Source organism: Vulpes lagopus, chromosome 3 (genome assembly GCF_018345385.1).
Source record: "Vulpes lagopus strain Blue_001 chromosome 3, ASM1834538v1, whole genome shotgun sequence".
NCBI classification, from domain to species: Eukaryota; Metazoa; Chordata; class Mammalia; order Carnivora; family Canidae; genus Vulpes; species Vulpes lagopus.
Genome location: NC_054826.1, coordinates 101,687,750 through 101,712,813, shown reverse-complemented (window position 1 = coordinate 101,712,813; position 25,064 = coordinate 101,687,750). Strand labels below are relative to the sequence as shown.

The following is a 25,064-nucleotide window of genomic DNA, read 5'->3' as shown; positions in this document are numbered from 1 at the left end:
CAAATAGCAATAAGCCACCCATGATGCCAGCCTCACGGGTCCAAGGGTGATGTTGCATTGCCATGGCAACCTTCGATGGGCAGTTCTTTGTTTCTGGGTTCCACAAAACCCTCCTTGTCTCGCCCCGTGCTGCAGCCACTGAACAGCAGAAAGGCGGGCAGAAAAAAAAAGCCAGGAGACGAGGCCCCAGGACCGGGGGCAAACACCCAAGAAACAGAGTTCCCACAACCCTCCAGAACTAAGAACTTTTTCTTTACCTCCTTGTGGCCTACTTTCTTTCTTCATAGCCTCTAGGCAGACATTTTTTAAGAGGACAATGAATTGTTTTATTTAGGTTTTCACTTTCCTTGTATTTACATACAGTATAATTTTTTTTTTTTTCTATCCAGTTTTATGAGTTTGGGCAAATGTAGACTGCCGTGTAACCACCCCCAACAATGAAGATAAAGAACAGATCCTTCATCCATCCCAAATGCCCCCATGCCCCGGGTACCCAATACCCATCCCCAGGTGCATAACAGCTGCTCAGTTCTCTGCCCCTACAGCTTTGCCTTTCCAGAATGTCGTGTAAATGGAGTCGCATGGGTGGCCTTCAGTGTTTTTGTTTTTTGTCTAAAAAGAACGTATACGATGAAGTCAAAGTGCATTCTCAGGTGGAAAGAAACTGATCTGAATGCCAAGCAGGGATTGCCTTAGGTCTACTTAAAGTGCATCTAAGACAAACTTGTTTTAGGGACGCCTGGGTGGCTTGGTAGCTGAGCATCTGCCTTCAGCTCAGGTTGTGATCCCAGGGTCCTGGGATTGAGTCTCGCATCGAGTGCCTCACAGGTAGCCTTCTCCTTCTGCCTATGTCTCTGCCTCTCTCTCTCTCTGTCTCTCTCATGAATAAATAAAATCTTAAAAAAAAAAAAGACAAACTTGTTTTATACAAGGAGAAAATGGGCCTTCCTAAATCACTCATTACTGTTCTTGGCGATTATAGCCTCAACTCTTCCATCCTCTTTTTTTTTCTGCATCGCCTTCTGAGTTTGGCTTTTTTTCACTCGGCATCATGCATGTGAGGTCCATCTGTGTTGTCACTGTGCTCTGATGGCTCCTTCCTTTTTACTGCTGAGCGCTCTTCCATTGTCTGGATGTACAATGGCTTGTTTATCCATTCCCCAGTAGAGGGAGAAGGGAGTCATTTGTAACAGATGAAACATAGAGATAAAATTTAGAATGTTCTTGAACAGAGCTGACAGTCAAGGAGCAGCCTTCGAGATTGTGGGAAGCTTCTCTTAAAAGAGTTGATATTTCCAGCAGGATGTCACTAAACTAAAGGAGGAAAGTGGGCCTTTCTGCCTCCTCTCTGGAGAACAAAATTTCTATTCTGTGGCCAGTCCTACTGCTTAGATGACCTCGGGCCGTGGCATTTGTGGGGGGTGGGGAGGACAACCTCACATGGAGAGCTCCCAGACAGAGTCAGGGTCCAGACTTGGAGCCAGCAGGGAGGCAAGGACAGAGGCTGAATTTCCATCCTGAACAGGATGAGCAGGGGCTTTGAAGTTGGGCACAGCTGTGTGGAAAATCTCTGCAGAGTCACTTAGGTGCTGGGAGATCTAGGGGAAATTACTTCCTGTTTCCGGGCTGCAGCTTCTTTGTATGTAAAAGGAGATACTATTGCCAACCCGATAGGTACCATGAGATGAGATGGCTCAAGAGCAGAGCACCTGGATGGCTCAGTCAGTTAAGCATCTGACTCCTGATTTGGGCTCAGGTCATGATCTCATGGGTCATGGGATTGAGCCCTGTGTCAGGCTCTGTGCTTAGCAGGGTGTCTGCTTTTCTTTCTCTCTTCCTCTCCTGCCCCTCCCCTGTTCATGCTCTCTCACGCTCTCTCTCTAAAGTAAATAAATAAATCGTAGAAAAAATATGGCTCAAGAGGCCACACAGGAGTGCCTGACATGCACTGGTACTCAAAGAATGGGCACTCTTTTCACCTCTCCCTGGAGAGCCCCCAAAGAGCCCAGGCACCATTTTCTTACTGGTGGTTGATCCATCCAGATACTTCCCATTAAAGTCCACAACATCCTTGCAAAGGAGATATTATTATTCCAACTTGAAGGTGAGGCCATACGAGGTTAGGCCAATGGTTCTCAACCTTGGCTGCACACGGACAGTAGATCAAAACGTGATCCATCTATATGATAGGATAGTACTCAGCCATAAAAAGGAATGACATTCTGATACCTGCTACACATATAAACTTCAAGCACAGGATGCTGTCACATGGATAAAACAAACCAGACACAAAGATCACATATTATAGGGTCCCATTTATACAAAATATCCAGCATAGGCAAATCCCACATAATGATAGAGAATAGATTAGTGGTTGCCCAAAGGTGGAAAGAACAACCTCTTAATGGGTATAGGGTCTCCTTTTGGGGGGATGGAAATGTTTGGAACCAGACAGAGAGGGTGATTGCACAACATCGTGGATTACACTATGCCACTGAATTGCTCATTTTTAATGTGAGCTCACTTTAAATGGCAAATTTTGGGGGTGTCTGAGGGCTTCAATCAGCTAAACATCCAATTCTTGGTAAATTTTGCCTTAATTTTTTTTAATGCTACGAAAAAAATCACCTGGGAAGATTTTAAATATGCCAATGCCCCAACTATATCCCAGATCAAATAACCTAGAACGTGTCTCGGGGGCTGGGACCCAGGCATCATATTAAAGCTGCTGGGTGACTGCAACAGGCAGCCAAGATTATGAATGAAAAGCCCAAGCTGCTACACGGTGAGTAACACAGAACTGGACAAATACTAGCAACAGGAATTAATCTGAATGTCTAACAACAGGTTAGTGGTAAACGCATAAAGAGATGACTGGAAAAAAAGAGGAGAGATGGATGGAATTGGGGTCTCTGGTCACAGAAGACTTTGGCTGCCCTTTATTTTTTTTTTAACTTATAGGATCGGGTGGGGGATTAAAGGAGATTTTCTTTTTTAAAAAAAGATTTTATTTTATTTATTCAAGAGAGACAGAAAGAGAGGCAGAGATATAGGCAGAGGGAGAAGCAAGCTCCTCACAGGGAGCTGGATGCAGGACTTGATTCTCCAAACCCAAGATCACGCCAAAGGCAGCTGCTCAACCGCTGAGCCGCCCAGGCTGCCCATAAAGGAGATTTTCAATTGACCTGTATTGTTTGAATTTCTATGAGATTATATTCAAGTTTTATTTGTGTAACTAAAAGTAAGTTTTATAAGTGCATAATGACACAGAAAATGTTTGCCAAATATCTATCAAGTGGGAAGAAGAGAATATATAACTCATTATAATTATAAGAAGGCTGAAACATGTATGGATGGAAGAAGACATGTAAATGCACAAAACTGAAATACATTATTTGTGGGGAGGGCGTTGGATTTACCCTTGATGATACTTTTTCTCTTAAGAACTCGTTTAAGGGTTTTGAGGGAAGACAAAGATGGAATGCCCATCAGATCACAGTATGCTGGATTTCTGGGAGAGATAAGTGTGTCCCGGTTATGGGGGAGATTGTCCTTCCTTAGGAGATATGTGCTGACATGTTTGAGGATGAAGTGTCTGGATGTCTGCAATTCACCCTAAAAGTTTCAGAGAGAAGAGGAAGTGATAAAGCCAACATTGCAAAAGGTTAATATCCGGTGACTCTAAGTGAATGGCACTCAGACTTTCATGGAACTTTTCTTGCAACTTTTTGATACACATTTGAAATTTTTCCAAATAAAAAGCTCGGGGGCAGGGGGAGAATTCTCTTAGGATCATTATACCAATGCTTTTATGATGTAAAGATTTCAAAAACGAGAGGCCAATCCTCTGTTGGATGATGTCACAGACACAATGGTCATACTCAAGACAGCAGTGGGAACTTCTGGAAACCAAAGGGCAGCAGGAAAGCAAGAGTGGGAAGGCAGAGGAGATCGCAGAGGCCAGGGGGGAATCCCACGAGGCTGGAGTGAGAGCTGAGTCAGGAGGAGATCCCAGTCTTGGGATCCCAACATTGTGGCATCTCCCTGCTCTGGAACCACTCCCACCTCATTGCCCAGGAACCTGACCCCTTCATTCAGTCCATGGCAGCCCAGAATAAAGGAAGTCACAGGAGGACAACATCTGGAGTTAGGTTGTCTTTCCATGTCACCTACTATTGTAGGGCTGACAGCTTTCTTGGCAGCTGCAAAATTTTGCCCTTATGCCCAGCTGTGGAACTAGCTGGATGGAAAGTAGGTAGGTAAGTAGACCAGAGAGATAGGCAAATAGCTTAACAGACAAGTAACTAGATACCTAGATATTTGTCTGGAAGGACGAATGGACGGTTGAATCAGGGGACAGGAAGATGGGGAATGGATGGGAGGGGATGGATGGATGAATAAATGGGGAGACTGGAGGATGGATGGATGGATGGATGGATGGATGGATGGTCAAACAAGATAGATGGATGGGGGATGGATGGATGGATGGATGGATGGATGGATGCGGGATGGCTGAGGGGATGGCTGGGGGGATGGGTGGCTTGGAGGATGGATGGCTGGGGATGGATGGATGGGGAGAATGAATGGATGGGAGGATGGATGAATGGAGGGATGGATGGGGGGTGGATGACTGGGAAGATGGCTAAGGGGACGGCTGGGGGATGAATGGGATGGAGGGATGGATGGATGGATGGATGGATGAGGGGATGGATGGATGAGGGGATGGATGCGGGATGGATAGATGGGGGACAATGGGGGAATGACTGAGGGGATGGCTGGGGGAAGAATGGGATCGACAGATGGAGGGAAGGAGGGAGGGACGGATGGATGAAGGCATGGGTGGGGAGATGGATGGAGGGGTGGGTGGATGAGTATGTGAGTAGGAAAGATAGGCACGTAGCTTGGTAGAAAAATAAGTAGAAGTAGATACATAGTTGTCTGAATGGACAGAATGATGGGTGGTAGAAAATCTGTTTTCCTTTCCTCCTTCCAAGGTGAACACCAAAACACTTTCAAGTGTTTCCTTCAAGTAAATTATGCTTTGCTGAGGCTCAGTGTCCTGGCTAATACAGCACTGGAATCCTAGGAGGTGCCTGTCCCAGACCTTTCTTAAAGTGGTAAATGCTTGGGTTTCCAGGGTTTGGACGAGCAGTGGGGAACAGTGGAAAGAGGACAGCCTTTGGAAGCAGTTCTGATTGGACCTGGTGAACACTCCAAATGCAGGAGTTATTATGATCCCGTGACTCCAAAACTAGGAGAGAGTTCCTCCGTCAGAGCCCAGCCTGCTCGCCCATCCCAAACGCAGTCACAAGGCCATCCTGTGTGGAACTGCTCAGAGGAACTACCCACCTGCTGCAGGGCTGCTCGGAGGCTCAGCCTGGAACTCCCAGCACCCAGGTAAAAGTGCTCTACACTGTAAGGTGTTGTTCATCTGCTGCCCTGCTCAGGCCTGGGGATCTCCTCTTCTCCCTATGCCTCTGATTTGGTTTATACCCTCCTCCTACCACCTCTGAGCATACACTAGAGTTTACAATTAAAATAAGCAGCTCAGGGAGTCAGACTATTCAGATTTCAACCCTGGCACCAACCATTCTAGCCACAAGCCCATGTGCAAGCTGCTAAAGCTCCCTGGGCCTCAGTTTTCTCATCTGAGCAATGGGGAGAACCTCAGCACCCACCTCAGAGCATTATAAAAGGATGAAACGGGTTCATCCAAGCACAGCACTCAGCACTTGTCAGCATGTGAACCACATTAATAATTCTGTTACTATGAATCCTCACAAACAATAAGATAGGTCCTATTATAAGCCCCATTTCAGCTGAGGAAACTGAGACCCAGAACTGTCTGACCATGAGGCCTGTGGTCTCAGAGGATGATGGCACCTATCTCACAGAGGAGGAGACGTACCATGTGAACTTCCCACACACAGCAGATGCCCAGTACTGGTGGATCCCTCTCTGCCTCCCATGTCACCTCCAGAACAGGTGCCATAATGTGCTTAGGTAAGGCAAGAAGGTTTGCTTTCAAAATCAGGCCTCACCACTCCACATTCATAAGGGTGGCTACTATCCAAAACCCAGAAAGCAAGGGTTGGCGAGGATGTGGAGAAATTGGCAGGAATGTAAATGGTGCAGCCGCTCTGGAACACAATAGGGGAGGTCCCCCCAAAATTAAACACATAGAACCACTCCACTTCTAGGAGAAGAATCAAAAGCGGGGAACTGAAGAGATGTTTGCACAGCCACATCCACAGCAGCATGATTCACAGGACCCAAAAGGTGGAAGCAACCCAAGTGTCCATCACAGATGAATGGATAACAGAATGTGGTCCAGTCATACAATGGGATATCCTTCAGCCTTAAAAAGGAAGAAATACTGACACCTGCTACAAACAACATGGATGATCTTTGAGGACATTACCCTAAATGAAATAAGCCAGACACAAAAAGGACAAAGTGTGAAAGATTCTATATATATGAGATCCCTAGAGTCACCAAAAACACAGAGTCAGAAAGTAGGTGGTGGTGCTGGAGGTTAGGGGGAGGGAATGGTGTGTAATGGGAACCCCGGTTTGGGAAGATGAAGGTTTCTGGAGCCAGATGGTGGTGATGGTTGCACAACCATGTGGATGTGCTCAATTCCCCTGAAGTATACACTTAAGAATGGTTAAAACATGGGTGCCTGGGTGGCTCAGTCAGTTAAGCATCTGCCTTCAGTTCAGGTCTTGATCCCAGAGTCCTGGGATCAAGACCTGCATCAGGCTCCCTGCTCCACAGAGAGCCTGCTTCTCCCTCTGCCCCTTACCTGGCTCATGCTTGCGCTCTATCTCAAAAAAATAAAAATCTTTAAAAAATAAATAAAATAAAATCTTTTTAAAAAAAAGAGAAAAGTATGCTTTCTCAACCATATCTGCCTCAGGCAGGGCCTAAGCAGCCTGACCTGCTGGGTCCCCACCACCTGGATACCCCCAGCACATCCCAGCTGCTTGGCTCCCCTCCTGCCCCTTCCTTTTCAGGCTAGAGGGATGAGGCCCAGCCTCAAGCTTCTGCAGTCTCTCCCTCTCCTCCCAGCCTGGGCGCAGTGCTGTAGCCCCCAGAGAGAAGCAGTCCACCTCTCCCACATGAGCTCAGACCCAGGAAAACTATTGCGGCCAACCCCCCTCTCCGGACGGGGCTGTGCCTGGCAGCGGCAGCCCTGGGATCCCACGACAGAGGACTAAAGAGATTTGTCCAGGTTTCCACACAAAGAGGGTCTGTCTGTCTGTCCCACAGCAGCAAGGACCGCCCACAGCCAAGCTGGCCCCGGGCCCTGAAAGCCTCCCCGTTCTCCAGCTTGGCCCCAGGACACTTCCTTTGTGTCCATTCATGAATTCAGGCTCCTCCTGGGTGCAGACAGCATCTTGGCTCAGGCTTTGGGAAACAGTTTTTGGGCTTACGCCACCCCACAATGTTCTCAAGATCAAAATCCCAGGGGAGAGAGAGCCAGGAGCAGGAAGGGGTGGGAGGGGCTGAGACTGGACCCTATGCCTGGTCCCAGGAACTCCCTCCAGGTCTTCCTGAGGCATTTCATGTGGACAGCGCCCCCTGGAGGTTTGTACTACCTGGTAGTACTGGCCGGACAGACCTGGGCAGCCCCCAGGCTCCAGCCCACAACCTCCCTGTGGCTCCAGGGGGGAACCTCCCCTATTCTGGGATAATGAGTCCCCATCTCTAAAGTAGGGACCACCCCTGTCTCACCGAAGTTGCTGGAAGACAGCAGGTGAGACACCTTCTGAACCAGAAATCCTGGGCCGGGTTGGGGAGCCACCTCCACAGTCCTAGCAACAAGAGGGTGATGCAAGCCCACCCCCCACCCAAGTGTCCGAGAGTTAATGCTCATGGCAATCAGCCTCTGCCAATGCCACGGTGAGCTGAGGAAAGTGCCAGGCCTCTGTGCCCAGGGGGGTAATGCCAAAACATGCCCCACAACGTCTCCCAAGCAGAACCAGCTTGCTTCTTAATAAACCCTTTGGTGGCTGCGCACCCTTCCCTGTGCTCATTCCCTACTCTCTTTATGTCTCTTGGGATCACCTCCCAAACACACTGCTTGCCCTTGGATCCTTTTTTCTGGGTCTGCTCCTGGGGAGACCCAAAAAAGGGCAGAGTTGGCCTCTGAAGATGCCAGCCACAAACCCCAGGGGCAAGCAAGGGACGTTGCTTCTGAATGCCTCCGGTCCCAGCTGGGGACGGTGCTATGATACCAGAAGGCTTGTGTGTACAGCACTCCACAGTTTGCAAGGCTCGTTCACACCCCCTCGCTCCTCGGGGCAGCAAAACACTCTTCCCAAATAACAGGCCTTCTCAGAGGCATGTCCCAAACAGGAATCTGCCAGAGGGAACTTGTGAGGAAAATCAGCAAATTTCTCCCCTGCCCCCGGAAGCCCTTGGCCCTTGATTTCCTCACCTGGAGTCAGCAAAGCACCTCTGGCACCACAATGAGGGGCCAGCCTCAATGCCTCATCCTTCCACCTCCCGCTGGAAGGCTGGGGCATCCAGGAGCCTTCACAGGATGCTTTCACAGGAAATAGCATCCTCAAGGCTCATGCTATTCCCTGAGTGAGGAGTAGCCACTCCTGGGCCATGCAACATAGCAGAGGCCTTGAATGACCATCCCTGCCAACACAGTGCTCCATGCCCTGGCACAGCCCAGCTCCACCAATGGCCAACGGTAGGGCCACGGAAACTCCAAAGCAGAGTGCCCTGGAATAGGCTGAAGCTGGATTTCAGACCAACCCCATCCCCTACGGTCAGGATTTGGGCACCCATTCCTGAGCAAGGTAGCTGCCTTCTGGGAGATCTAGATCTATACCTTTCTGGGGCAAGATGCACACATGTGTGTGCACAGAGTGGGTGTACCACCCCAGGGGTTCACGGACCCCAAAACACCATCCACATATCCTAAGAACATCTACACTACAAACAGACTCATCCACTCCTTCCTCTGGAGGGCTTTCTTGGCAAGAAATGAATCTTGGCTCTGTCTTGGATAATAATGAAGATCCCACCACTTTGGTACACTAAGTGCAGAGAAGTTTGGGGGGCTGCTGAGCAACCAGATATTCAAAAGGAGCCGGGGGATCCCAAGAGCAATCTGGGCATCACCGGAAATGGGACAGTCAGATGTCTTGTGCCCCCTTGGACAGATGCAACATAAAGTTTCTCGCCTTTCTTGCCGAGAACATGGATTCTAAACCTAATCTAGCCTCTATAGCTATGCTATCTGACACAGCACGAGCCATATGTAGTCAAGTAAATACACCTTCTCTAAAAATAAAAATGGGGACACCTAGGTGGCTCAGCGGTTGAGCCTGTCTGAGTCTGTCTTTGACTCAGGGTGTGATCCTGGAGTCCCAGGATCAAGTCCCACATCGGGCTCCCTCTGCCTATGTCTCTGCCTCTCTCTCTCTCCCTGTATCTCTCATGAATAAATAAATACAATCTTTTTTTAAAAAACTAAATAAAAATGTATAATTCAGGGGCACCTAGGTGACTCAATGGTTGAGTGTCTGCCTTTGGCTCAGGTCGTGACCTCGGGGTCCTCCTCTCTCGTGGGGAGCCTGCTTTTTCCTCTTCCTATGTCTCTGCTTCTCTGTGTGTGTCTCTCATGAATAAATAAATAAATTCTTTAAAAAACAAAAGTACAGGGCAGCCCTGGAGGCTCAGTGGTTTAGCACCACCTTCAGGCAAGGGTGCGATTCTGGAGACCTGGGATCGAGTCCCATGTTGGGCTCCTTGCATGGAGTCTGCTTCTCCCTCTGCCTCTCTCTCTCCCTTTCTGTGTCTCTCATGAATAAATAAATAAAATCTTTAAAAAAAAAAGTACAATTCAAGTGCTCCATACCACCAGGGAGTTATTGTCAATACTGACAGGTGGGACAGGGGTCCAGTGGTTAGGGAAAAACTGTCCTCACCAGTTAAAGATGTGGACTGAAGTCACACCATTGGGATTTGTCCTCAAATACTTCTGCAGAGATGAAGCAAATTTGGCAAAATGTTAGTAATTGTTAAGTTCAGGCTATGGGGTGTCAGAGGTTCATTATTCTTTCTACTTTCATGAATGAAAGTTTTCACTACGTGAGGACTGGAATATTCATACAATCTCAAAATACTCCCTCCCCCCACATAGTACTAGTGACCAAAACAAACAATAATTTTACAGAGAGAAAACCTGGAGAACATCCATGTGAGAAGGCGATCCCAGTCCATAGCACCCTGAAAGACAGACGGACATCTCCCACCAGTTATGAGGCACCTAGAAGGACCAGCATCACTTCTACCAAAAACACAGAGCCTCAATCTAACCAGGAAACCCTGAACTGAGCCCGGGGACCCCCACCTTGGGGCAGCCCACAGAGTGACTCGCCTGGACACCTCTGAGACCATCGGAGGCCTGACAGAGGAAGACGGGAGATGAATTCTGGATTCGAGGAGGCTAAGGAGACAATGCAGGGCACCCTGAATCAGATTCTGGTGAATTCTGGATTCGAGGAGGCTAAGGAGACAATGCAGGGCACCCTGAATCAGATTCTGGTAGCTGGCACAGTGATGGGGCAAGCTGGCAAAATCAGAATATGGACTCCATGTGAAATAATATTGCATCAACACCAATGTTCCCATTTCTTCCGCCTCTTTCCCCTCGCATTTAATCAATGACTTGCATACATCACCGTGTTCAGCTAGGTTTTATTTCTCTTATTATTTTTTTCATTGTGGTAAAAGACTCTCAACATAGAATTTTACTGTTTTAACCACTATTCAATGCCCAGTTCAGGGGCACTGAGCACATTCATGCTGTCATGCAGCCACCACCACTACTGGCCGGCTCCAGAACGTTCCATGCCCCCACACTGAGACTCTGTCCCTGTTACATGCTGACCCCAAGCCCCTCCTCCCAGCACCCCCCCAACTCATACCACCATCTGCTGTCTCTGTGCGTCTGACAACTCTGGGGACCTCATGGAACTAGACTCACACATTTGTCCTTTTGTGTTATCAGTTTATTAGCATACTGTCCTCAGGGTTCATGCTTGCTACAGCAAGTATCAGAACTTCCTTCCCTTTTAAAGTTGAGTCTCTTTTCTTAAATTTCATCCCATAAGAGACGGCCCTGGTACTACATTCACACATAGTGAAGGCTTTGGGGTCAAGGGACATGTAGGCAAGGAACTGTCCCATTGTCAGGAGATGCAACAAGCAGACCCCCCCCCCCCACTGCTGGGGAGCCCCTTGGGGTCTCCATGCTCCCTGCAGCTGTAGTCTCTGGAGTGGCCTCTTTGGTTCCTTCTGGAACCAAAACCTTGCCACTCATTATAAAAGCCTCAGTAGTGCCCCAGAGCCCACAGGGGAAGGGCCAGCTACTGGGCAAATGCCCGGGCACTTGAGGGCCAGACCCGACATCCTCCCCTCCAGTGGATCTGAGCCCAGCCTCAGACTCTTCCCTCATAGTGGGAACCCATTCCTGCAGCCCTCATAGTGCTCTTCCCTCTCCCAGCCTCCTGTAGAACTCCTGTTCACCCCAAAGGGCTAAAAGTCACAAGCTGTCCTTCGCTTCTCCTGTCACGTCCAGCATCTACCCCGTCTCATAACAGCACTCTTTCCTTTTGGGCCACACCCTCCTCCTCTCACTCCACTGGGCTCAAGTGGAGCCACACCCCACCACCACCCAAGCCATGCCTGACTTCCAAATTCCAAGCTCCAAAGGACCTAGACTTGGCAGGCCCTTCCCCTGACCCCGGTGATATGTTCAAAGGTGGGCATGCAATCCAGGCTAAGGCACAGAGACTCGATTCCAGGACAGTGGTGATTCTTCCGGGAAAGAGAAATTCTTAGTCTACAAGGGCTGTGAGCAGTCCAGAGAATGCAGCCACCAGAGGAAACAGAGCCCAGAAACAAAGAGACCCTGGATCCAGCTGTACCTGAACCCAGACACTCCTGAACTTCTCAGTTCTGGACACTAACTCATTTCTTTCTTCTGGTGTTCCCTTCTTTCTCCTCCTTCTTCCTCTCCTTGTCTTCATCCTCCTTCTCTCTCTCTCTTCCTCCTTCCCCTTCTTTCTCTCTCTCTCTCTCCATCTCTCCTTCCCTCTCTCTCAAGGACCTGGACCTGGGATAAGAGTTGAAGCCAGCTCAAACTGAGGCTTTCTGTTACTTACAACTGAGAGCACCTGATTGACCCTCAAGACCCCTTCACCCAGGCACGTGAGCAGAAACTGTACCCCTGGTTTCCTGAATGCTTGTCAATATCTCAATTCTGCATTAATTCACATGGTGTTATTGGAAACTGAGTCCTCCCTTAAACTATGAGCTTCTATACGTCGGGGACAGAGCCCGAGATCCTGCATTTCTAACAAGCACTAGGTGACACCAACATTACTGATCCATGGAATATGCTCTGGAATGGCTTTGGAGGGTCCTGCTCTCATGAATACCCACAAACTGACTTACAGAAGCCCCAGGCACCCTGGTCACAGGGGATCCAGTGCTCGTCACTGGCACAGCCCAAGCCATCACCCTAGATAGACATCCACGTTATAACTAACCCAGGCAGGCCCCAGGAAAGGTCTTCTCCACATCTCTTATCCCAGGTCCTCAAAACCAAAGACAGCTGTAAACCCATACAGTGGAATACGACTCAGCCTTAAAGAGGAAGGAAACTCTGACACACCCAAACAGGGATGAACCTTGCAGACATTATGCTAAATGAAATAAGCCAGTCACAAAGGGACAAACATGTATGACTCCACCTACAAGAGGTCCCCAGAGTCATCATCAGACTCAGAGACAGAAAGTAGACGATGGTGCCAGGGCCTGGGGGAGGGGCTGTGGGGAGGGGGTATTTGATGGGAACAGAGAGGTAGTGATGATGCACAGCAAGGTGAATGTGCTTTATGCCCCTGAATTGGATACTTAAAAGAGACTAAAATGGTAAACTTAATGTTACATAAGCTTTACCACATTAAGAAAGGAAAAAAAAAAAAAAAGATCACATCCACATGCCATGGAGGTCTATGGGTGACACCATGGCCGGCATTGGAGGGGAGGGTGCAGGCAGTCCCAGTGCTGAGGTCAGCGGGAAGACACATTAACCCATCTGTCAAAGCCTTGCTCTTGGTGCCATGGCACCACGGGTTCCACCCGAGAGTCACTGCCCAGCAGTCTCAGCCTCCACCTCTCATGCCTCCTGTGGTTCCGGGTTTCCAAGCCACTCAGGAACTGCCCTGGAATTCCCAACAGGTGTACATAGCAGCGCAGGAGCACTGTGCAAGAAGGACAAATTCGTATCAGCCCTGAACCTGCATATGTCTGGGCCAGACGTGTCTGGCATAGGCATGATTCCTACTCTTTACCTTGGCCACTAGGCCACTAGCGCTGAGCTCTAGATGTGAAGGGTTTCCTTTTCATGAGAGGAGATTCAATTGCATTTGCAAAAAAAATAAAAATAAAAATATTTCAGCTTGGGGTGCCTATGTGGCTCCATCAGTAAAGCATTGCCTTTGGCTCAGGTCACAATCTCAGGGTCCTGGGATCAAGTTCCACATTGGATTCCCCACCCAGTGGGGAGTCTGCTTCTCCTCCCTCTGCCCCTCCCCCAGCTTGTGCACACACTCTTTCTCTCAAATAAATAATCTTTAAAAAATATTTTCAGGGATACCTGGGTGGCTTTGCGGTTGAGTGCCTGCCTTTGGCTCACGGCGTGATCCTGGATCCCAGTCCTGGGATCGAGTCCCACATCGGGTTCCCCGCAGGGAGCCAGCTTCTCCCTCTGCCTAGGTCTCTGCCTCTCTGTGTGTCTTCTCTGCCTCTCTGTGTGTCTCTCATGAATAAATCAATAAAATCTTTAAAAAAAATTCAGCTCTACTTAAATATTTTACATAAGTGCTTTCTGACTTTAAGTTTTATACTTATTATTCTTCATTTGTATTTTGCCTTTCAAATTTAAGAAAATTCTGGATGCTCTAGAATAAAAATAAGTAACTTTTTTTTCCGATTTTTTTCTTTTGGTTTAATTTACATTTGTAGGGTATTTTTTATTTTTTAAAAGATTTTATTTATTTATTCATGAGAGATACACACACAGAGAGGCAAAGACATAGGCAGAGGGAGAAGCAGGCTCCCTGCCAGAAGCCCGATGCGGAACTCGATCCCAGGACCCCAGGATCACGACCTGAGCCAAGGCAGATGCTCAACCACTGAGCCACCCAGTTGTCCCTTGTAGGGTATTTTTTAAATTACGTTTTACATTTTCATCCTTTAGACTAGTGCTCTCCAAGAAAAATTTCTGCAACAACTGAAATGTAAGTCTTGTGTTGTCCAATACGGTGGCCACTGGCCATATGTGGCTATTGGGCACCTGAATGTGGCCCCTGCAACCAAGGAACTAACTTTTTATTTTTATTTAATTTTCACGAATTTAGATTTGAATTTTTAAAAAATATTTTATTTATTTATTTATTCATGAAAGACACAGGTAGAGAGAGAGGCAGAGACACAGGCAGAGGAAGAAGCAGGCTCCATGCAGGGAGCTGGATGTGGGACTCAATCCCAGGACCCCAGGATCATAATAACCTAGGCTAAAGGCGGCACTAAAACCGCTGAGCCACCCAGGCTGCCCTAGATTTGAATTTAAATAGCCACAGGTGGGGGGATCCCTGGGTGGCTCAGTGGTTTGGCGCCTGCCTTTGGCCCAGGGCGCGATCCTGGAGTCCCGGGATCGAGTCCCACGTCGGGCTCCCGGCATGGAGCCTGCTTCTCCCTCTGCCTATCTCTCTCTCTCTCTCTCTCTCTATGTCTATCATAAATAAATTAAAACTAAAAAAATTTAAAAAAAAAATAAATAAATAATAGCCACAGGTAGGGGCACCTAGGTGGCTCAGTTGGTTAAGCAGTTAAGTGTCTGTCTCTTGATCTGAGCTCAGGTCTTGATCTCACAGTCACAAGTTCAAGCCCTGTGTTGGGCTCCACACTGGGCGTGGAACCTACTAAAAAGAATAAATAAGTAAAAATTTAAATAAATGAACAGCCACAGGTGGCTAGTGTGACAGCCCTGGACTGCACAACTTTAGATGATCAATTAGACCCCAATTTAAGTGAAAATCTCTAATATAAATAATGTAATTTGTGATTTTGCTGCAATGAGGAGAAAAATAACTGGTATGAAATATACCATAATGAATAAATTATGTATACCTTTATCTTATTGCTCATCCAAGCATTGCTGGCCCAGCCATAAATGCCAAGACACACGTGAAAAAACTAAATTCAGCTGCCTTTGATAGTGGCCAGCCTTCAATCATATGACAGCCACGTTTTAGAGTGTTCCATTTTTGTCATTATAGAAGTATATTTGCCAAGGAGGACAGAACCCATTTTGTCGAAAAGCTTGTTAGCTGGGTTTTTAACTTTAAATATTCAGACATATGGTGTGTGGGCTTCCACTGGGACACTCGCTCCAGCCCCACAAATGCTTGGGGCGGGCCTGTCCATGAATGAAGGCGGCTGCACGGGTGGTGTGTTGAGAGCCTTGCCAGACCCTGCGAGGGTGTGGGCAGCAGGGAGGACTCAGGATTCTAGTCCCTGTGTCCAGAGAGGACAATCGCACGAGCTCTGGCCCTACTCCACAAACGCAGGTGATCATGAGGATTATTATCCCCATGGTGGTATGGGAGGCAGAAAAGCAAAGCACAGTCCAGGTGTGAGCCTGACCATGTGGTCCATGACTACGGGCAAACCAAATACGGGTGGTAAACAGAAGGTGCTAGGCATGAGGCCTGGCACGTGGTTCTTATTCCATGAAGCCCAGAACTGGCCTGCCCACAGTAGCCCAGCAAGACAGAGCACCCGGGAGCCTCTCCTCGCCACCCCTTCTCCACGCACAGGGACCCTCTGACATCAGCACAAGCCTTGCCAAGATGGAAGGGTTCTCCAACAGCCCCGTGGATCTTGAGAAACTTGTTTTGTACAGAGCGCTTCAAACTCTCCCTGGAAAGAGGCTGTGAATAACAATCACTTGCAGAAATAACCACCACTTTGGAGCACCAACTGTATACCCGCACTGGATGCTTCTCATACATATCTTCATCACTTAAAGAACAAAAAAGTGTTTATGAGACCCATGACTTTCAGAATTTCTGAGCTGGAATAGGACTGGTCCTAAGTGACCTTGAAGGGATGTCAGGTAGTAAGATGGGGACCTAAATGTACAGAAAGCCTACCAGGGCCACTGTATGCTTTACCAACCCCATGTTAGCCTCCAGTACAAGGACGATAGCATGGCTCGGTGATTAAGTTACCTATGCAAGAGAACTCAGCAAAGAGATGAGCAGAATCAGCACTCAAGCTCCAGGCTCCTTCAGCTCAAGAACACCACTACAAGATGAGCTGGGCCCTGACCCTCCTGTGGCCTTAGGAACAACTTCAAGCCTGTGGCAAGAACTATGAGATGGGGCCGTTCTGGGGGCACCCTATGCCCCAGTCATTGTATAACTAGGCAGTCAGTGAGCATCACGTCAAACTTGTGACCCATGGGACGTGGCTAATGCCCAGGATCGACAATGGATCAAATATGTGTCCACACAGAGAATTCTCCTGGACGCTGGTGCCCTGCTGCAGAGATGTTCCCCAGCAGTGTTACTTACAGAAGTGGATTCCAGGAAGCAATGAAAGCCTCTGAAAGTGGGAAATAATAAAAATAAACCAGTGTTCGATGATGAGATGGAATATGAGGCACACATTAAACTCAGGTTGTGAATAACTGTTAAAGACAAGGGAGACAGGCTTGCAGCAGGTCACATTTTTAAAATTACAACACAATGGGATCCCTGGGTGGCACAACGGTTTGGCGCCTGCCTTTGGCCTAGGGCGCGATCCTGGAGACCCGGGATCGAATCCCACATCAGGCTCCCGGTGCATGGAGCCTGCTTCTTCCTCAGCCTGTGTCTCTGCCTCTCTCTCTCTCTGTGACTATCATAAATAAAAAAAAAAAAAATTTAAAAAAATAAAATAAAATAAAATAAAATTACAACACAATGCTAGCTACAGCGTCTCTGCAGAAAAAGGACAGCAAGCAAACGAGCAGCACATTTCACGGTGATGATCTTAAGATGGTGGGATGAAGGGGGACTGTTGCTTTCATTTTTATACCTACTTCCCTTGATTTAAAAAAACATTGCCCAAAGAGCACATGTTGTGCTTATAATTGCAATGCTGCTTTATAATGACTCCCACTTAAAGTCATATTAAAGAAGGGGCACCTAGGTGGCTCAGTTGGTCAAGCATCTGCCTTTGGCTCAGGTCATGATCACAGAGTCCTGTGACTGAGCCCCGCGTTGGGCTCAATGTTCAGAGGGGAGTCTGCTTCTCCCTCTGCCTCTGCCCTTCTGCCTGGGGTCTGTCTGTCTTTCAAATGAATAAATAAAATCTTTTTTAAATTTTTAAAAAATAAAGTCAGATTAAAGCAAGAAAGCGGGATCCCTGGGTGGCGCAGCAGGTTTAGCGCCTGCCTTTGGCCCAGGGCGCGATCCTGGAGACCCAGGATAGAGTCCCACATCGGGCTCCCGGTGCATGGAGCCTGCTTCTCCCTCTGCCTGTGTCTCTGCCTCTCTCTGTGTGTGACTATCATAAATAAATAAAAATTTTAAAAAAAATTTAAATAAATAAATAAAGCAAGCAAGAAAGCAGGGACACCTCGGTGGCTCAGCGGTTCAGCATCTGCCTTTGGCTCGGGTCATGATCCCGTGGCCCCAGGATCGAGTCCCACGTTGGCCTCCCTGAGTGGAGCCTGCTTCTCCCTCTGCCTCTGCCTCTGCCTCTGTCTCTGCCTCTCTCTCTCTCTGTGTCTCTCATGAATAAATAAATAAAATCTTTAAAAAAAAATAAAGCAAGAAAGCAGACCAAGGTCTTCAAAGGTTAATTTGCTTGTCCAAAGTCACACACCCACTGGTCATTCACCAGATCTGATTGGTACCTATTCAGATGCCAGGTGCTGTTCTGGACAGCAATGGGCACAAGACAGCATGACTACACTTCCCAGCCTCCCCTTGCAGGAAGGTGGCCACATGGGTAAGTCTCCCCCTAGGGAATGGAAGCTATCTTGTAAGGCATATAGAATCCAGGTTGGTTTTCTTCCCAAGTCAAGAATTAGAACACTGCTAGGACCAGAAGCACCCTGTGTACCCAGAAGCACCTGCCCCCCACCCCCCGTTAGAGATAGCCAATGAGCTGATTTTGCAATAATCATTTTATGGCTTTCCATATACCTTCCTCTGCATTCCTAAACAACAGGTGGCTTCCTATTCTTGAGCGTCAAATGACTGGATTCATAGTTCTCCTTGTGTTTTGCTTATCACTCAACATGTCTATAAGATTTATCTGTACTGTTGCCTGAAAGTGGAGGTACTCTCGCTGCAGGATATTATTCTATTATAGGGACGCACACTACTCTACCATTGATGTTTGGGAGGTCCCCAAGTCTTCCTTATCTCATGATACTGCTGAGAAAATTCTCGTCAATTTCCAATGACACACGTTGTGCACAAGTTTCTCCAGGGTAGATGCCCAATGAAAATGAGCAGCTTTTTGTATGCTCACTGCTCATTTGTGTACTCTCCTCTCTCTCTTTGTGTTTATCTGCAAAACGATTTGTATTTTCACATTTTCTATTCGTCTTTTTCTTCTTGTAGTTCTTTATATTTCCTGGACGTTAATTACCTTGGTGGTTAAATTGTGCTGCAAATATGTCCTTCATAGCTCATCTTCTATTTTCTTCATGGCATTTTTCAGTGGATAGAAATTCATAATTTTTAACATGCTCTAGTTTATCTCTCTTTTCTTTAATGGTTTTAACCTTTTTGTGCCTTCAGATATCTTTACCTACCCTGAAACCCAAAAGCTAGTCCTTTCTATTTTCTAAAAGTTTCAAGTTGTTTTTTTTTTTTTTTTAATTTCACTTATAAATTTTTAACCCATCCAGTGCTTTTTTCTATATGGTGTGAGGTAGAGCTCCAGTTCCACTGTTTCTGTCTGGATAACCAATTGTCTCAGTACCATTTATTTAATAGACCATCCTTGAGTTGGTGAATCAGCAATGCCACATTTCACAAAAATCAAAATTTTTTTGATATGTGTGAATCTGCTTCTGGACTCTCCATTCTGTTCCACTGGCCAATCTGCCTAGCCCTGCACCAACACGACACAGTCTTTAATTCCTATAGCTTTATGATAAGTATTCTGATCTAGGTAAATAATTCAAGGGTTCTAGGCTAGAACCTTAAAAGATGGGCTAGTCCCACCATCCATTGAAAAACAGGCTCAAAGACGGAAAGCATCTTTTTACAGTGTCACACAGCATTTAACTAGGAACACTGTTAAGGGCTGAATGGTTCCCCCTCTCCTTCCCCCAAAATTCATATGTGAAAATCTAATTTCTGGTGTGATGGCATCTGGAGGTGGGATCTTTAGGCCATAATTAGGTCAAGAGGGTGGCGCCCTCATGAATGAAATTAGTGCCTTATAAGAAGAGGCCAGAGAGTAGCTCCTTCTCTATCTACTACACAAAGATACAGTCTGTAGCTCATAACCCAAAAGATGTCTCTCGCCAGAACTCAACCATCCTGGTACCCTGATCTTGTACTTCCAGCCTCCAAACCTATGAGAAATAATTCTCTATTGTTTATAAGCCACCCAGTTGATGATATTTTATTAAAGTAGCCAAAGCAATTAAGACAAATGCCCATCTCTTGCCCTGGAAAGACATTCCTGTGCTACTTAATTGGGCAGCCACTAGGCACAAGTGGCTATTGAGCGCTTGAAATACAGCTAATCCAAACTGGGATGGGCTGTGGGTATAAAATACACAGATCTCAAAGATTTGCAGTGAAAAGAGAATATAAAATATCTCATGGATAATTCACTTATATTGATTATATGTTGAAATGGCAACAGTTTGCATATCAAGGATTAACTACAATATATTCTTAAAATTAGTTTCACCTGTTTTTTAACCTTTTAATGACAATGAGATAGAAAATCAGTCACACATTAAACTGAAGAGCTACTAAAAAATGTAGAACTACAGGGTTCCTGGGTGGCACAGCGGTTTGGTGCCTGCCTTTGGCCCAGGGCGCGATCCTGGAGACCCGGGATCGAATCCCACATCGGGCTCCCGGTGCATGGAGCCTGCTTCTCCCTCTGCCTGTGTCTCTGCCTCTCTCTCTCTGTGACTATCATAAATAAATAATAAAAAAAAAATAAAATTAAAAAAAAATGTAGAACTACATATGTGGCTTGTGTGACATTTCTTCCAGATAGCACTGGGTCATACTATTAAATTCACTCAATCAGGAAGCCTTTATTAAGGACCTAACTTGTGGGCTGCACCACAGTAAGGGCTGTGCAATGAGAAAGGGAACAGAAATAGTTCTAATCGATGTGCTTCACTTCCTCACTGGACTCATTGTAGAAACTGCATCAGCCCAAGCACAAAAGGAAAAAGCTCTTGGTCCAGACCCTGGCCCAGATGGAGAGCTCTATCCCAGTTGGAGAGAGCATTACCAGTGTCCAGATCTACAGATCATTCAGACCAACCCTTACAAATCAACCAGCTGAGGTTCAGAGAGGATGAGACACCTACCCAAGACCACAGAGCAAGTGCAGGAGAGGCAAAGGCCCATAGCACAGGCTTTATAGCTCCTTCCCTGCATGTTTGCATCTATGGCCTCTAGTCCAGACTTTGCCTTCCCTTCCAGCAAACCCTCCACCAACTTATTGTACTTCACAATAGCAAGCCTTTGAAAGTCCAAGTGCCCATATCAGAGAAGACTCTGGATTTGGACAGCCAGCCCTTCCTACCTCCCAACCCAAAGAAAACCCACAAGAACTCCTCCATGTGTCCCCTTTTCCAGTGGGAGTCCCCAATTCTATGAAGGAGAATTCACAACTCCCTCCTCCCCCAGAAATGGAGGCTAAGACTAAGCAGTTAAAGCCCAGTCCTGCCTCCCCACCCACCCCACCCAGCCCCATGCCATTTTCAGCCTAGACATCTGTGATCAAGTTTTGCCATTTGACCGGAATTTGGGAGACCTCATGGGGACAGGGACTCTCAGCAACTGCCAGGAGACAATGAGCCACATAGATGCAGATATCAAAGTAATGTCAATCCATCTCAGACTCACCACCTGCATACTCCACCCAGAAGCAGAAGACCTGAGGCAGAGGGCTAAAAGTCAGCAGGGCAGGCTGGCCCCCTCCATGCCCAGGCAGGAGGCAAAAGTGCAGCTTGTCCTCCCCTCAAGACCTCTAGGGGCTGGAGGCAACTTCAGGAAAGGGTTTTCAAGCTAGCTTTCAGGCAAGCAGACCCCACAGAATCCTACAGGAAATTAATAAGGATAGACCTCCCCCATTTAATTTGTAATCAATGCAGCAGGGACTCGCCTTCCACTCAGCAATCCAGTGGGAATATCTGCCATCACCATTTTAGAAGAAACAGGCTCAGGAGTGACCACAGACCTCACGCTGTGAAAAGGTCAAGTACAGGCAACTCTTCCTGGGTCCTACCCTCAGTTTCTCCACCTTAAAAGAGCACTTAACTCGTTCTTCCAGCTTGTTCTGGGGGTGGTGAAGGCTGGGGGGAGGGTGAGGAGCCGGGACGGGGGCGGGGGCGGTGCGGGGAAGGCGAGGGCAGCGCTGGGGGGCGGGGGGACACCGCGGGTGCACGCTAACACCGCTCATCATTAACAGAAACGCCGGAGAAAAACTGAGCGATTCCTCTGCTCCGGGCGCCACGCAAAATGCTTCGCAAGGTCCCCAGGGATGGGGACGTTCATTATCCCCGTTTTGTAGACCTGGAAATCGAGGTTCCGGGAGGTGAAGCGACTCGCCCCAGGGCTCGCCGCTAGGACAGGAGGCGCTGGGAACCCGCGCTACTCCAGGATCCCGGGCGCAAAGCGGGGCGCGGACACTCTCACAAAAACCACGAAGTCTCTTTTCTGGTTTCTTCCGGCCGAGGTGAGGGTCCGTTTATCAACTCGAATTCCCTAGGCGGCGCGGGGAGCGAGCCCAGCGGCTCAGAGCTGGGAGAAAGCCTTGGCCGCCCCTCCCCACTCGCACCCTCCCCAGGCGTCCCCTCCCTGCGCGCCCCTTCCCCGCGCGCCCCCTTCCCGGGTGTCATTTTCCCCGCGCCCCCTCCCCGCGCCGTCCCCTCCCCTTCTCCTCGAGTGCCCCCTCTCCGCGCGTGCCTTCCCCGCGCGCCCCTCCCCGCGCCGTCCCCTCCCCTTCTCCCCGAGTGCCCCCTTTCCGCGCGCCCCCTTCCCCGCGTGCCCCTCCCCGCGCCGTCCCCTCCCCTTCTCCCGGAGTGCCCCCTCTCCGCGCGCCCCTTCCCCGCGCGCCCCTCCCCGTGCCGTGCCCTCCCCTTCTCCCCGAGTGCCCCCTCTCCGCGCGCCCCTTCCCCGCGCGCCCCTCCCCGTGCCGTGCCCCTCCCCTTCTCCCCGAGTGCCCCCTTTCCGCGCGCCCCCTTCCCCGCGCGCCCCTCCCCGTGCCGTCCCCTCCCCTTCTCCGGGAGTGCCCCCTTCCCCGCGCGCCCCTTCCCCGCGTGCCCCTCCCCGCGCCGTCCCCTCCCCTTCTCCCCGAGTGCCCCCTCTCCGCGCGCCCCTTCCCCGCGCGCCCCTCCCCGTGCCGTCCCCTCCCCTTCTCCCCGAGTGCCCCCTCTCCGCGCGCCCCTTCCCCGCGCGCCCCTCCCCGCGCCGTCCCCTCCCCTTCTCCCCGAGTGCCCCCTCTCCGCGCGCCCCTTCCCCGCGCGCCCCTCCCCGCGCGGTCCCCTCCCCTTCTCCCCGAGTGCCCCCTTTCCGCGCGCCCCCTTCCCCGCGCGCCCCTCCCCGTGCCGTGCCCTCCCCTTCTCCCCGAGTGCCCCCTCTCCGCGCGCCCCTTCCCCGCGCGCCCCTCCCCGTGCCGTCCCCTCCCCTTCTCCCCGAGTGCCCCCTCTCCGCGCGCCCCCTTCCCCGCGCGCCCCTCCCCGTGCCGTCCCCTCCCCTTCTCCCCGAGTGCCCCCTCTCCGCGCGCCCCTTCCCCGCGCGCCCCTCCCCGCGCCGTCCCCTCCCCTTCTCCCCGAGTGCCCCCTCTCCGCGCGCCCCTTCCCCGCCGCGCCCCTCCCCGCGCGGTCCCCTCCCCTTCTCCCCGAGTGCCCCCTCTTCCGCGCGCCCCCTTCCCCGCGCGCCCCTCCCCGTGCCGTCCCCTCCCCTTCTCCCCGAGTGCCCCCTCTCCGCGCGCCCCTTCCCCGCGCGCCCCTCCCCGCGCCGTCCCCTCCCCTTCTCCCCGAGTGCCCCCTCTCCGCGCGCCCCTTCCCCGCGCGCCCCTCCCCGCGCGGTCCCCTCCCCTTCTCCCCGAGTGCCCCCTTTCCGCGCGCCCCCTTCCCCGCGCGCCCCTCCCCGTGCCGTTCCCTCCCCTTTTCCTCGCGCGCCCCCTTCCGGCGCGCCCCCTTCCCCCCGCGCCCGCTCCTCTTGCGGTCCTCTCCCCGAGCGCCCCCCTCCCTGGAAGTCCCCTTCCCCGCGCGTCCCCTCCCCGGGCGTCCCCTCTCCGCGCGCCCCCTCCCCGGGTGTCCCCGTCCCCGCGCGCCCCCACCCTCACCTAGCGTACTTCGTCTTCTGGAAATCCAGGAGCCGGGGAGCGAACATCGCGGCGATTCCATCAGCACCCAGTCCGGCGCTCCGACCAGCGGCGCTAGGAGGGAGCACGGAAGGGAGGGAGGGAGAGAGGGAGGCGGGGGCGCGGGAGCAGCAGGTAGGCGGGCGCGGGGCGGGGGCCGGCGGGGGGCGCGCGGAGCCGGAGCTGGCTGCGAGCCGAGCCTGAGCCCGAGACGCCGACGCCAAATCCCGAGCAGATGGTGGCGGGGGCGGGGTGGGGAGGGGGGGCTCCGGGCCAATCGCCTTAGTCCCTGCGGCCTTGGCCCCCTCCGGGTCCCTGGAGGACCCCTCCAGCAGTGGCTGCGCGGAGGAGGAGGGAGAGGGAGGGATGGGGGGGCTTCCGATTGCAGCACCCCCCTCTCCCGGTGTGCCCTCCTCCTCCCGTAGTTTTCAGAGCGAGGTGACAGCCTGCTAGACGGAGCCCCGCTGCCCCCCCTCCCCCACCCACCCCCATCCCCGGCTGGGGCTGGGCTGGAAAGGGAGCGGACAGTGCTGGCGCGCCAGCCATTCAGGCCCCTGGCGTGGCCGGCGGGGAGTAGACTTGTAGCTAGCGCCCCCCCCCCCCCCCCCCGCGGCCAGCGCCTCCTGCCTCCGAGCGCCTGCGAGGCGCGACGGCCCCAGGGGATCTGCCCGGGAATGGCTGCAGTCTCTGGGGAACCTCTCCACTTCCAGAGGCTATGACTCTAGGGACCCTCACGACCCCCAGGCAGGGACACACGCATTTGGCTGTGGGATTGCAGCGTACCCAGGATCTGCCCACCCCTCTCTGATCTTGTGCAAGATCCAGCTCTCTCCTTTAGGAGATCTTGGCCCCGGGTTATGGGCTTTGGGAAAGCACCCACGGGAGCAGATGACACCTTTGGGGGCTGTGGGAGGCAGAACAGCCTTCAACATGGAAGGACAGATGCCCAAACTGAAAGACAAGCACCTCCTTCTCCCTTTCCTCCTCAAACCCCAGCTCCTTCCTATTTGTTATAGCAACTTTTTATTTGAGATCCTACTACACATCCAGAAAATAATCCCACCCATGGCAAAGTGACCCTATGGAATTCATTTCTGCCCTCCAGATGTTGGGCGCAGCCACTTGGCGGGCAGTGGTGTTGGTGGGGACTTGCAGGTACAAGTATTCACAGGCTGCAGAGGGGCCAGGGCAGGCTGGAGGTGGGGACCAGGAAAGGGATCTAGGGATGCTTATGAGGTAAAATCCACTAGACCCTGCTGATGCATTAGAAATAGAGGGTGGCCACTGGGCTTCTGGCTGGCCCTGCTGGGTGGGGATGTGGAGGGAGGAGGAAGAGATCAGAGGAGGAGCTGCAGGAAGGTGAGGGAAGATGTGAGTTGGGTTTTGGCCAAGTG

At 50.6% G+C, this 25,064-nt stretch overlaps 1 protein-coding gene across 1 annotated transcript in view; it reads right to left on the bottom strand.

Annotated features, from left to right (window-relative positions):
* The window catches only part of MMD2 (monocyte to macrophage differentiation associated 2), a 47,767-nt gene extending 23,315 nt beyond the window's left edge, over nucleotides 1-24,452 (bottom strand). Inside the window, exon 1 of the mRNA XM_041750912.1 lies at nucleotides 23,653-24,452. Within this exon, the coding sequence (XP_041606846.1) occupies nucleotides 23,653-23,699 (47 nt within the window). The 5' untranslated portion in view covers nucleotides 23,700-24,452. The remainder of the gene's footprint in view (nucleotides 1-23,652) is intronic.
* Between the last annotated feature and the right edge of the window lie 612 nt (nucleotides 24,453-25,064).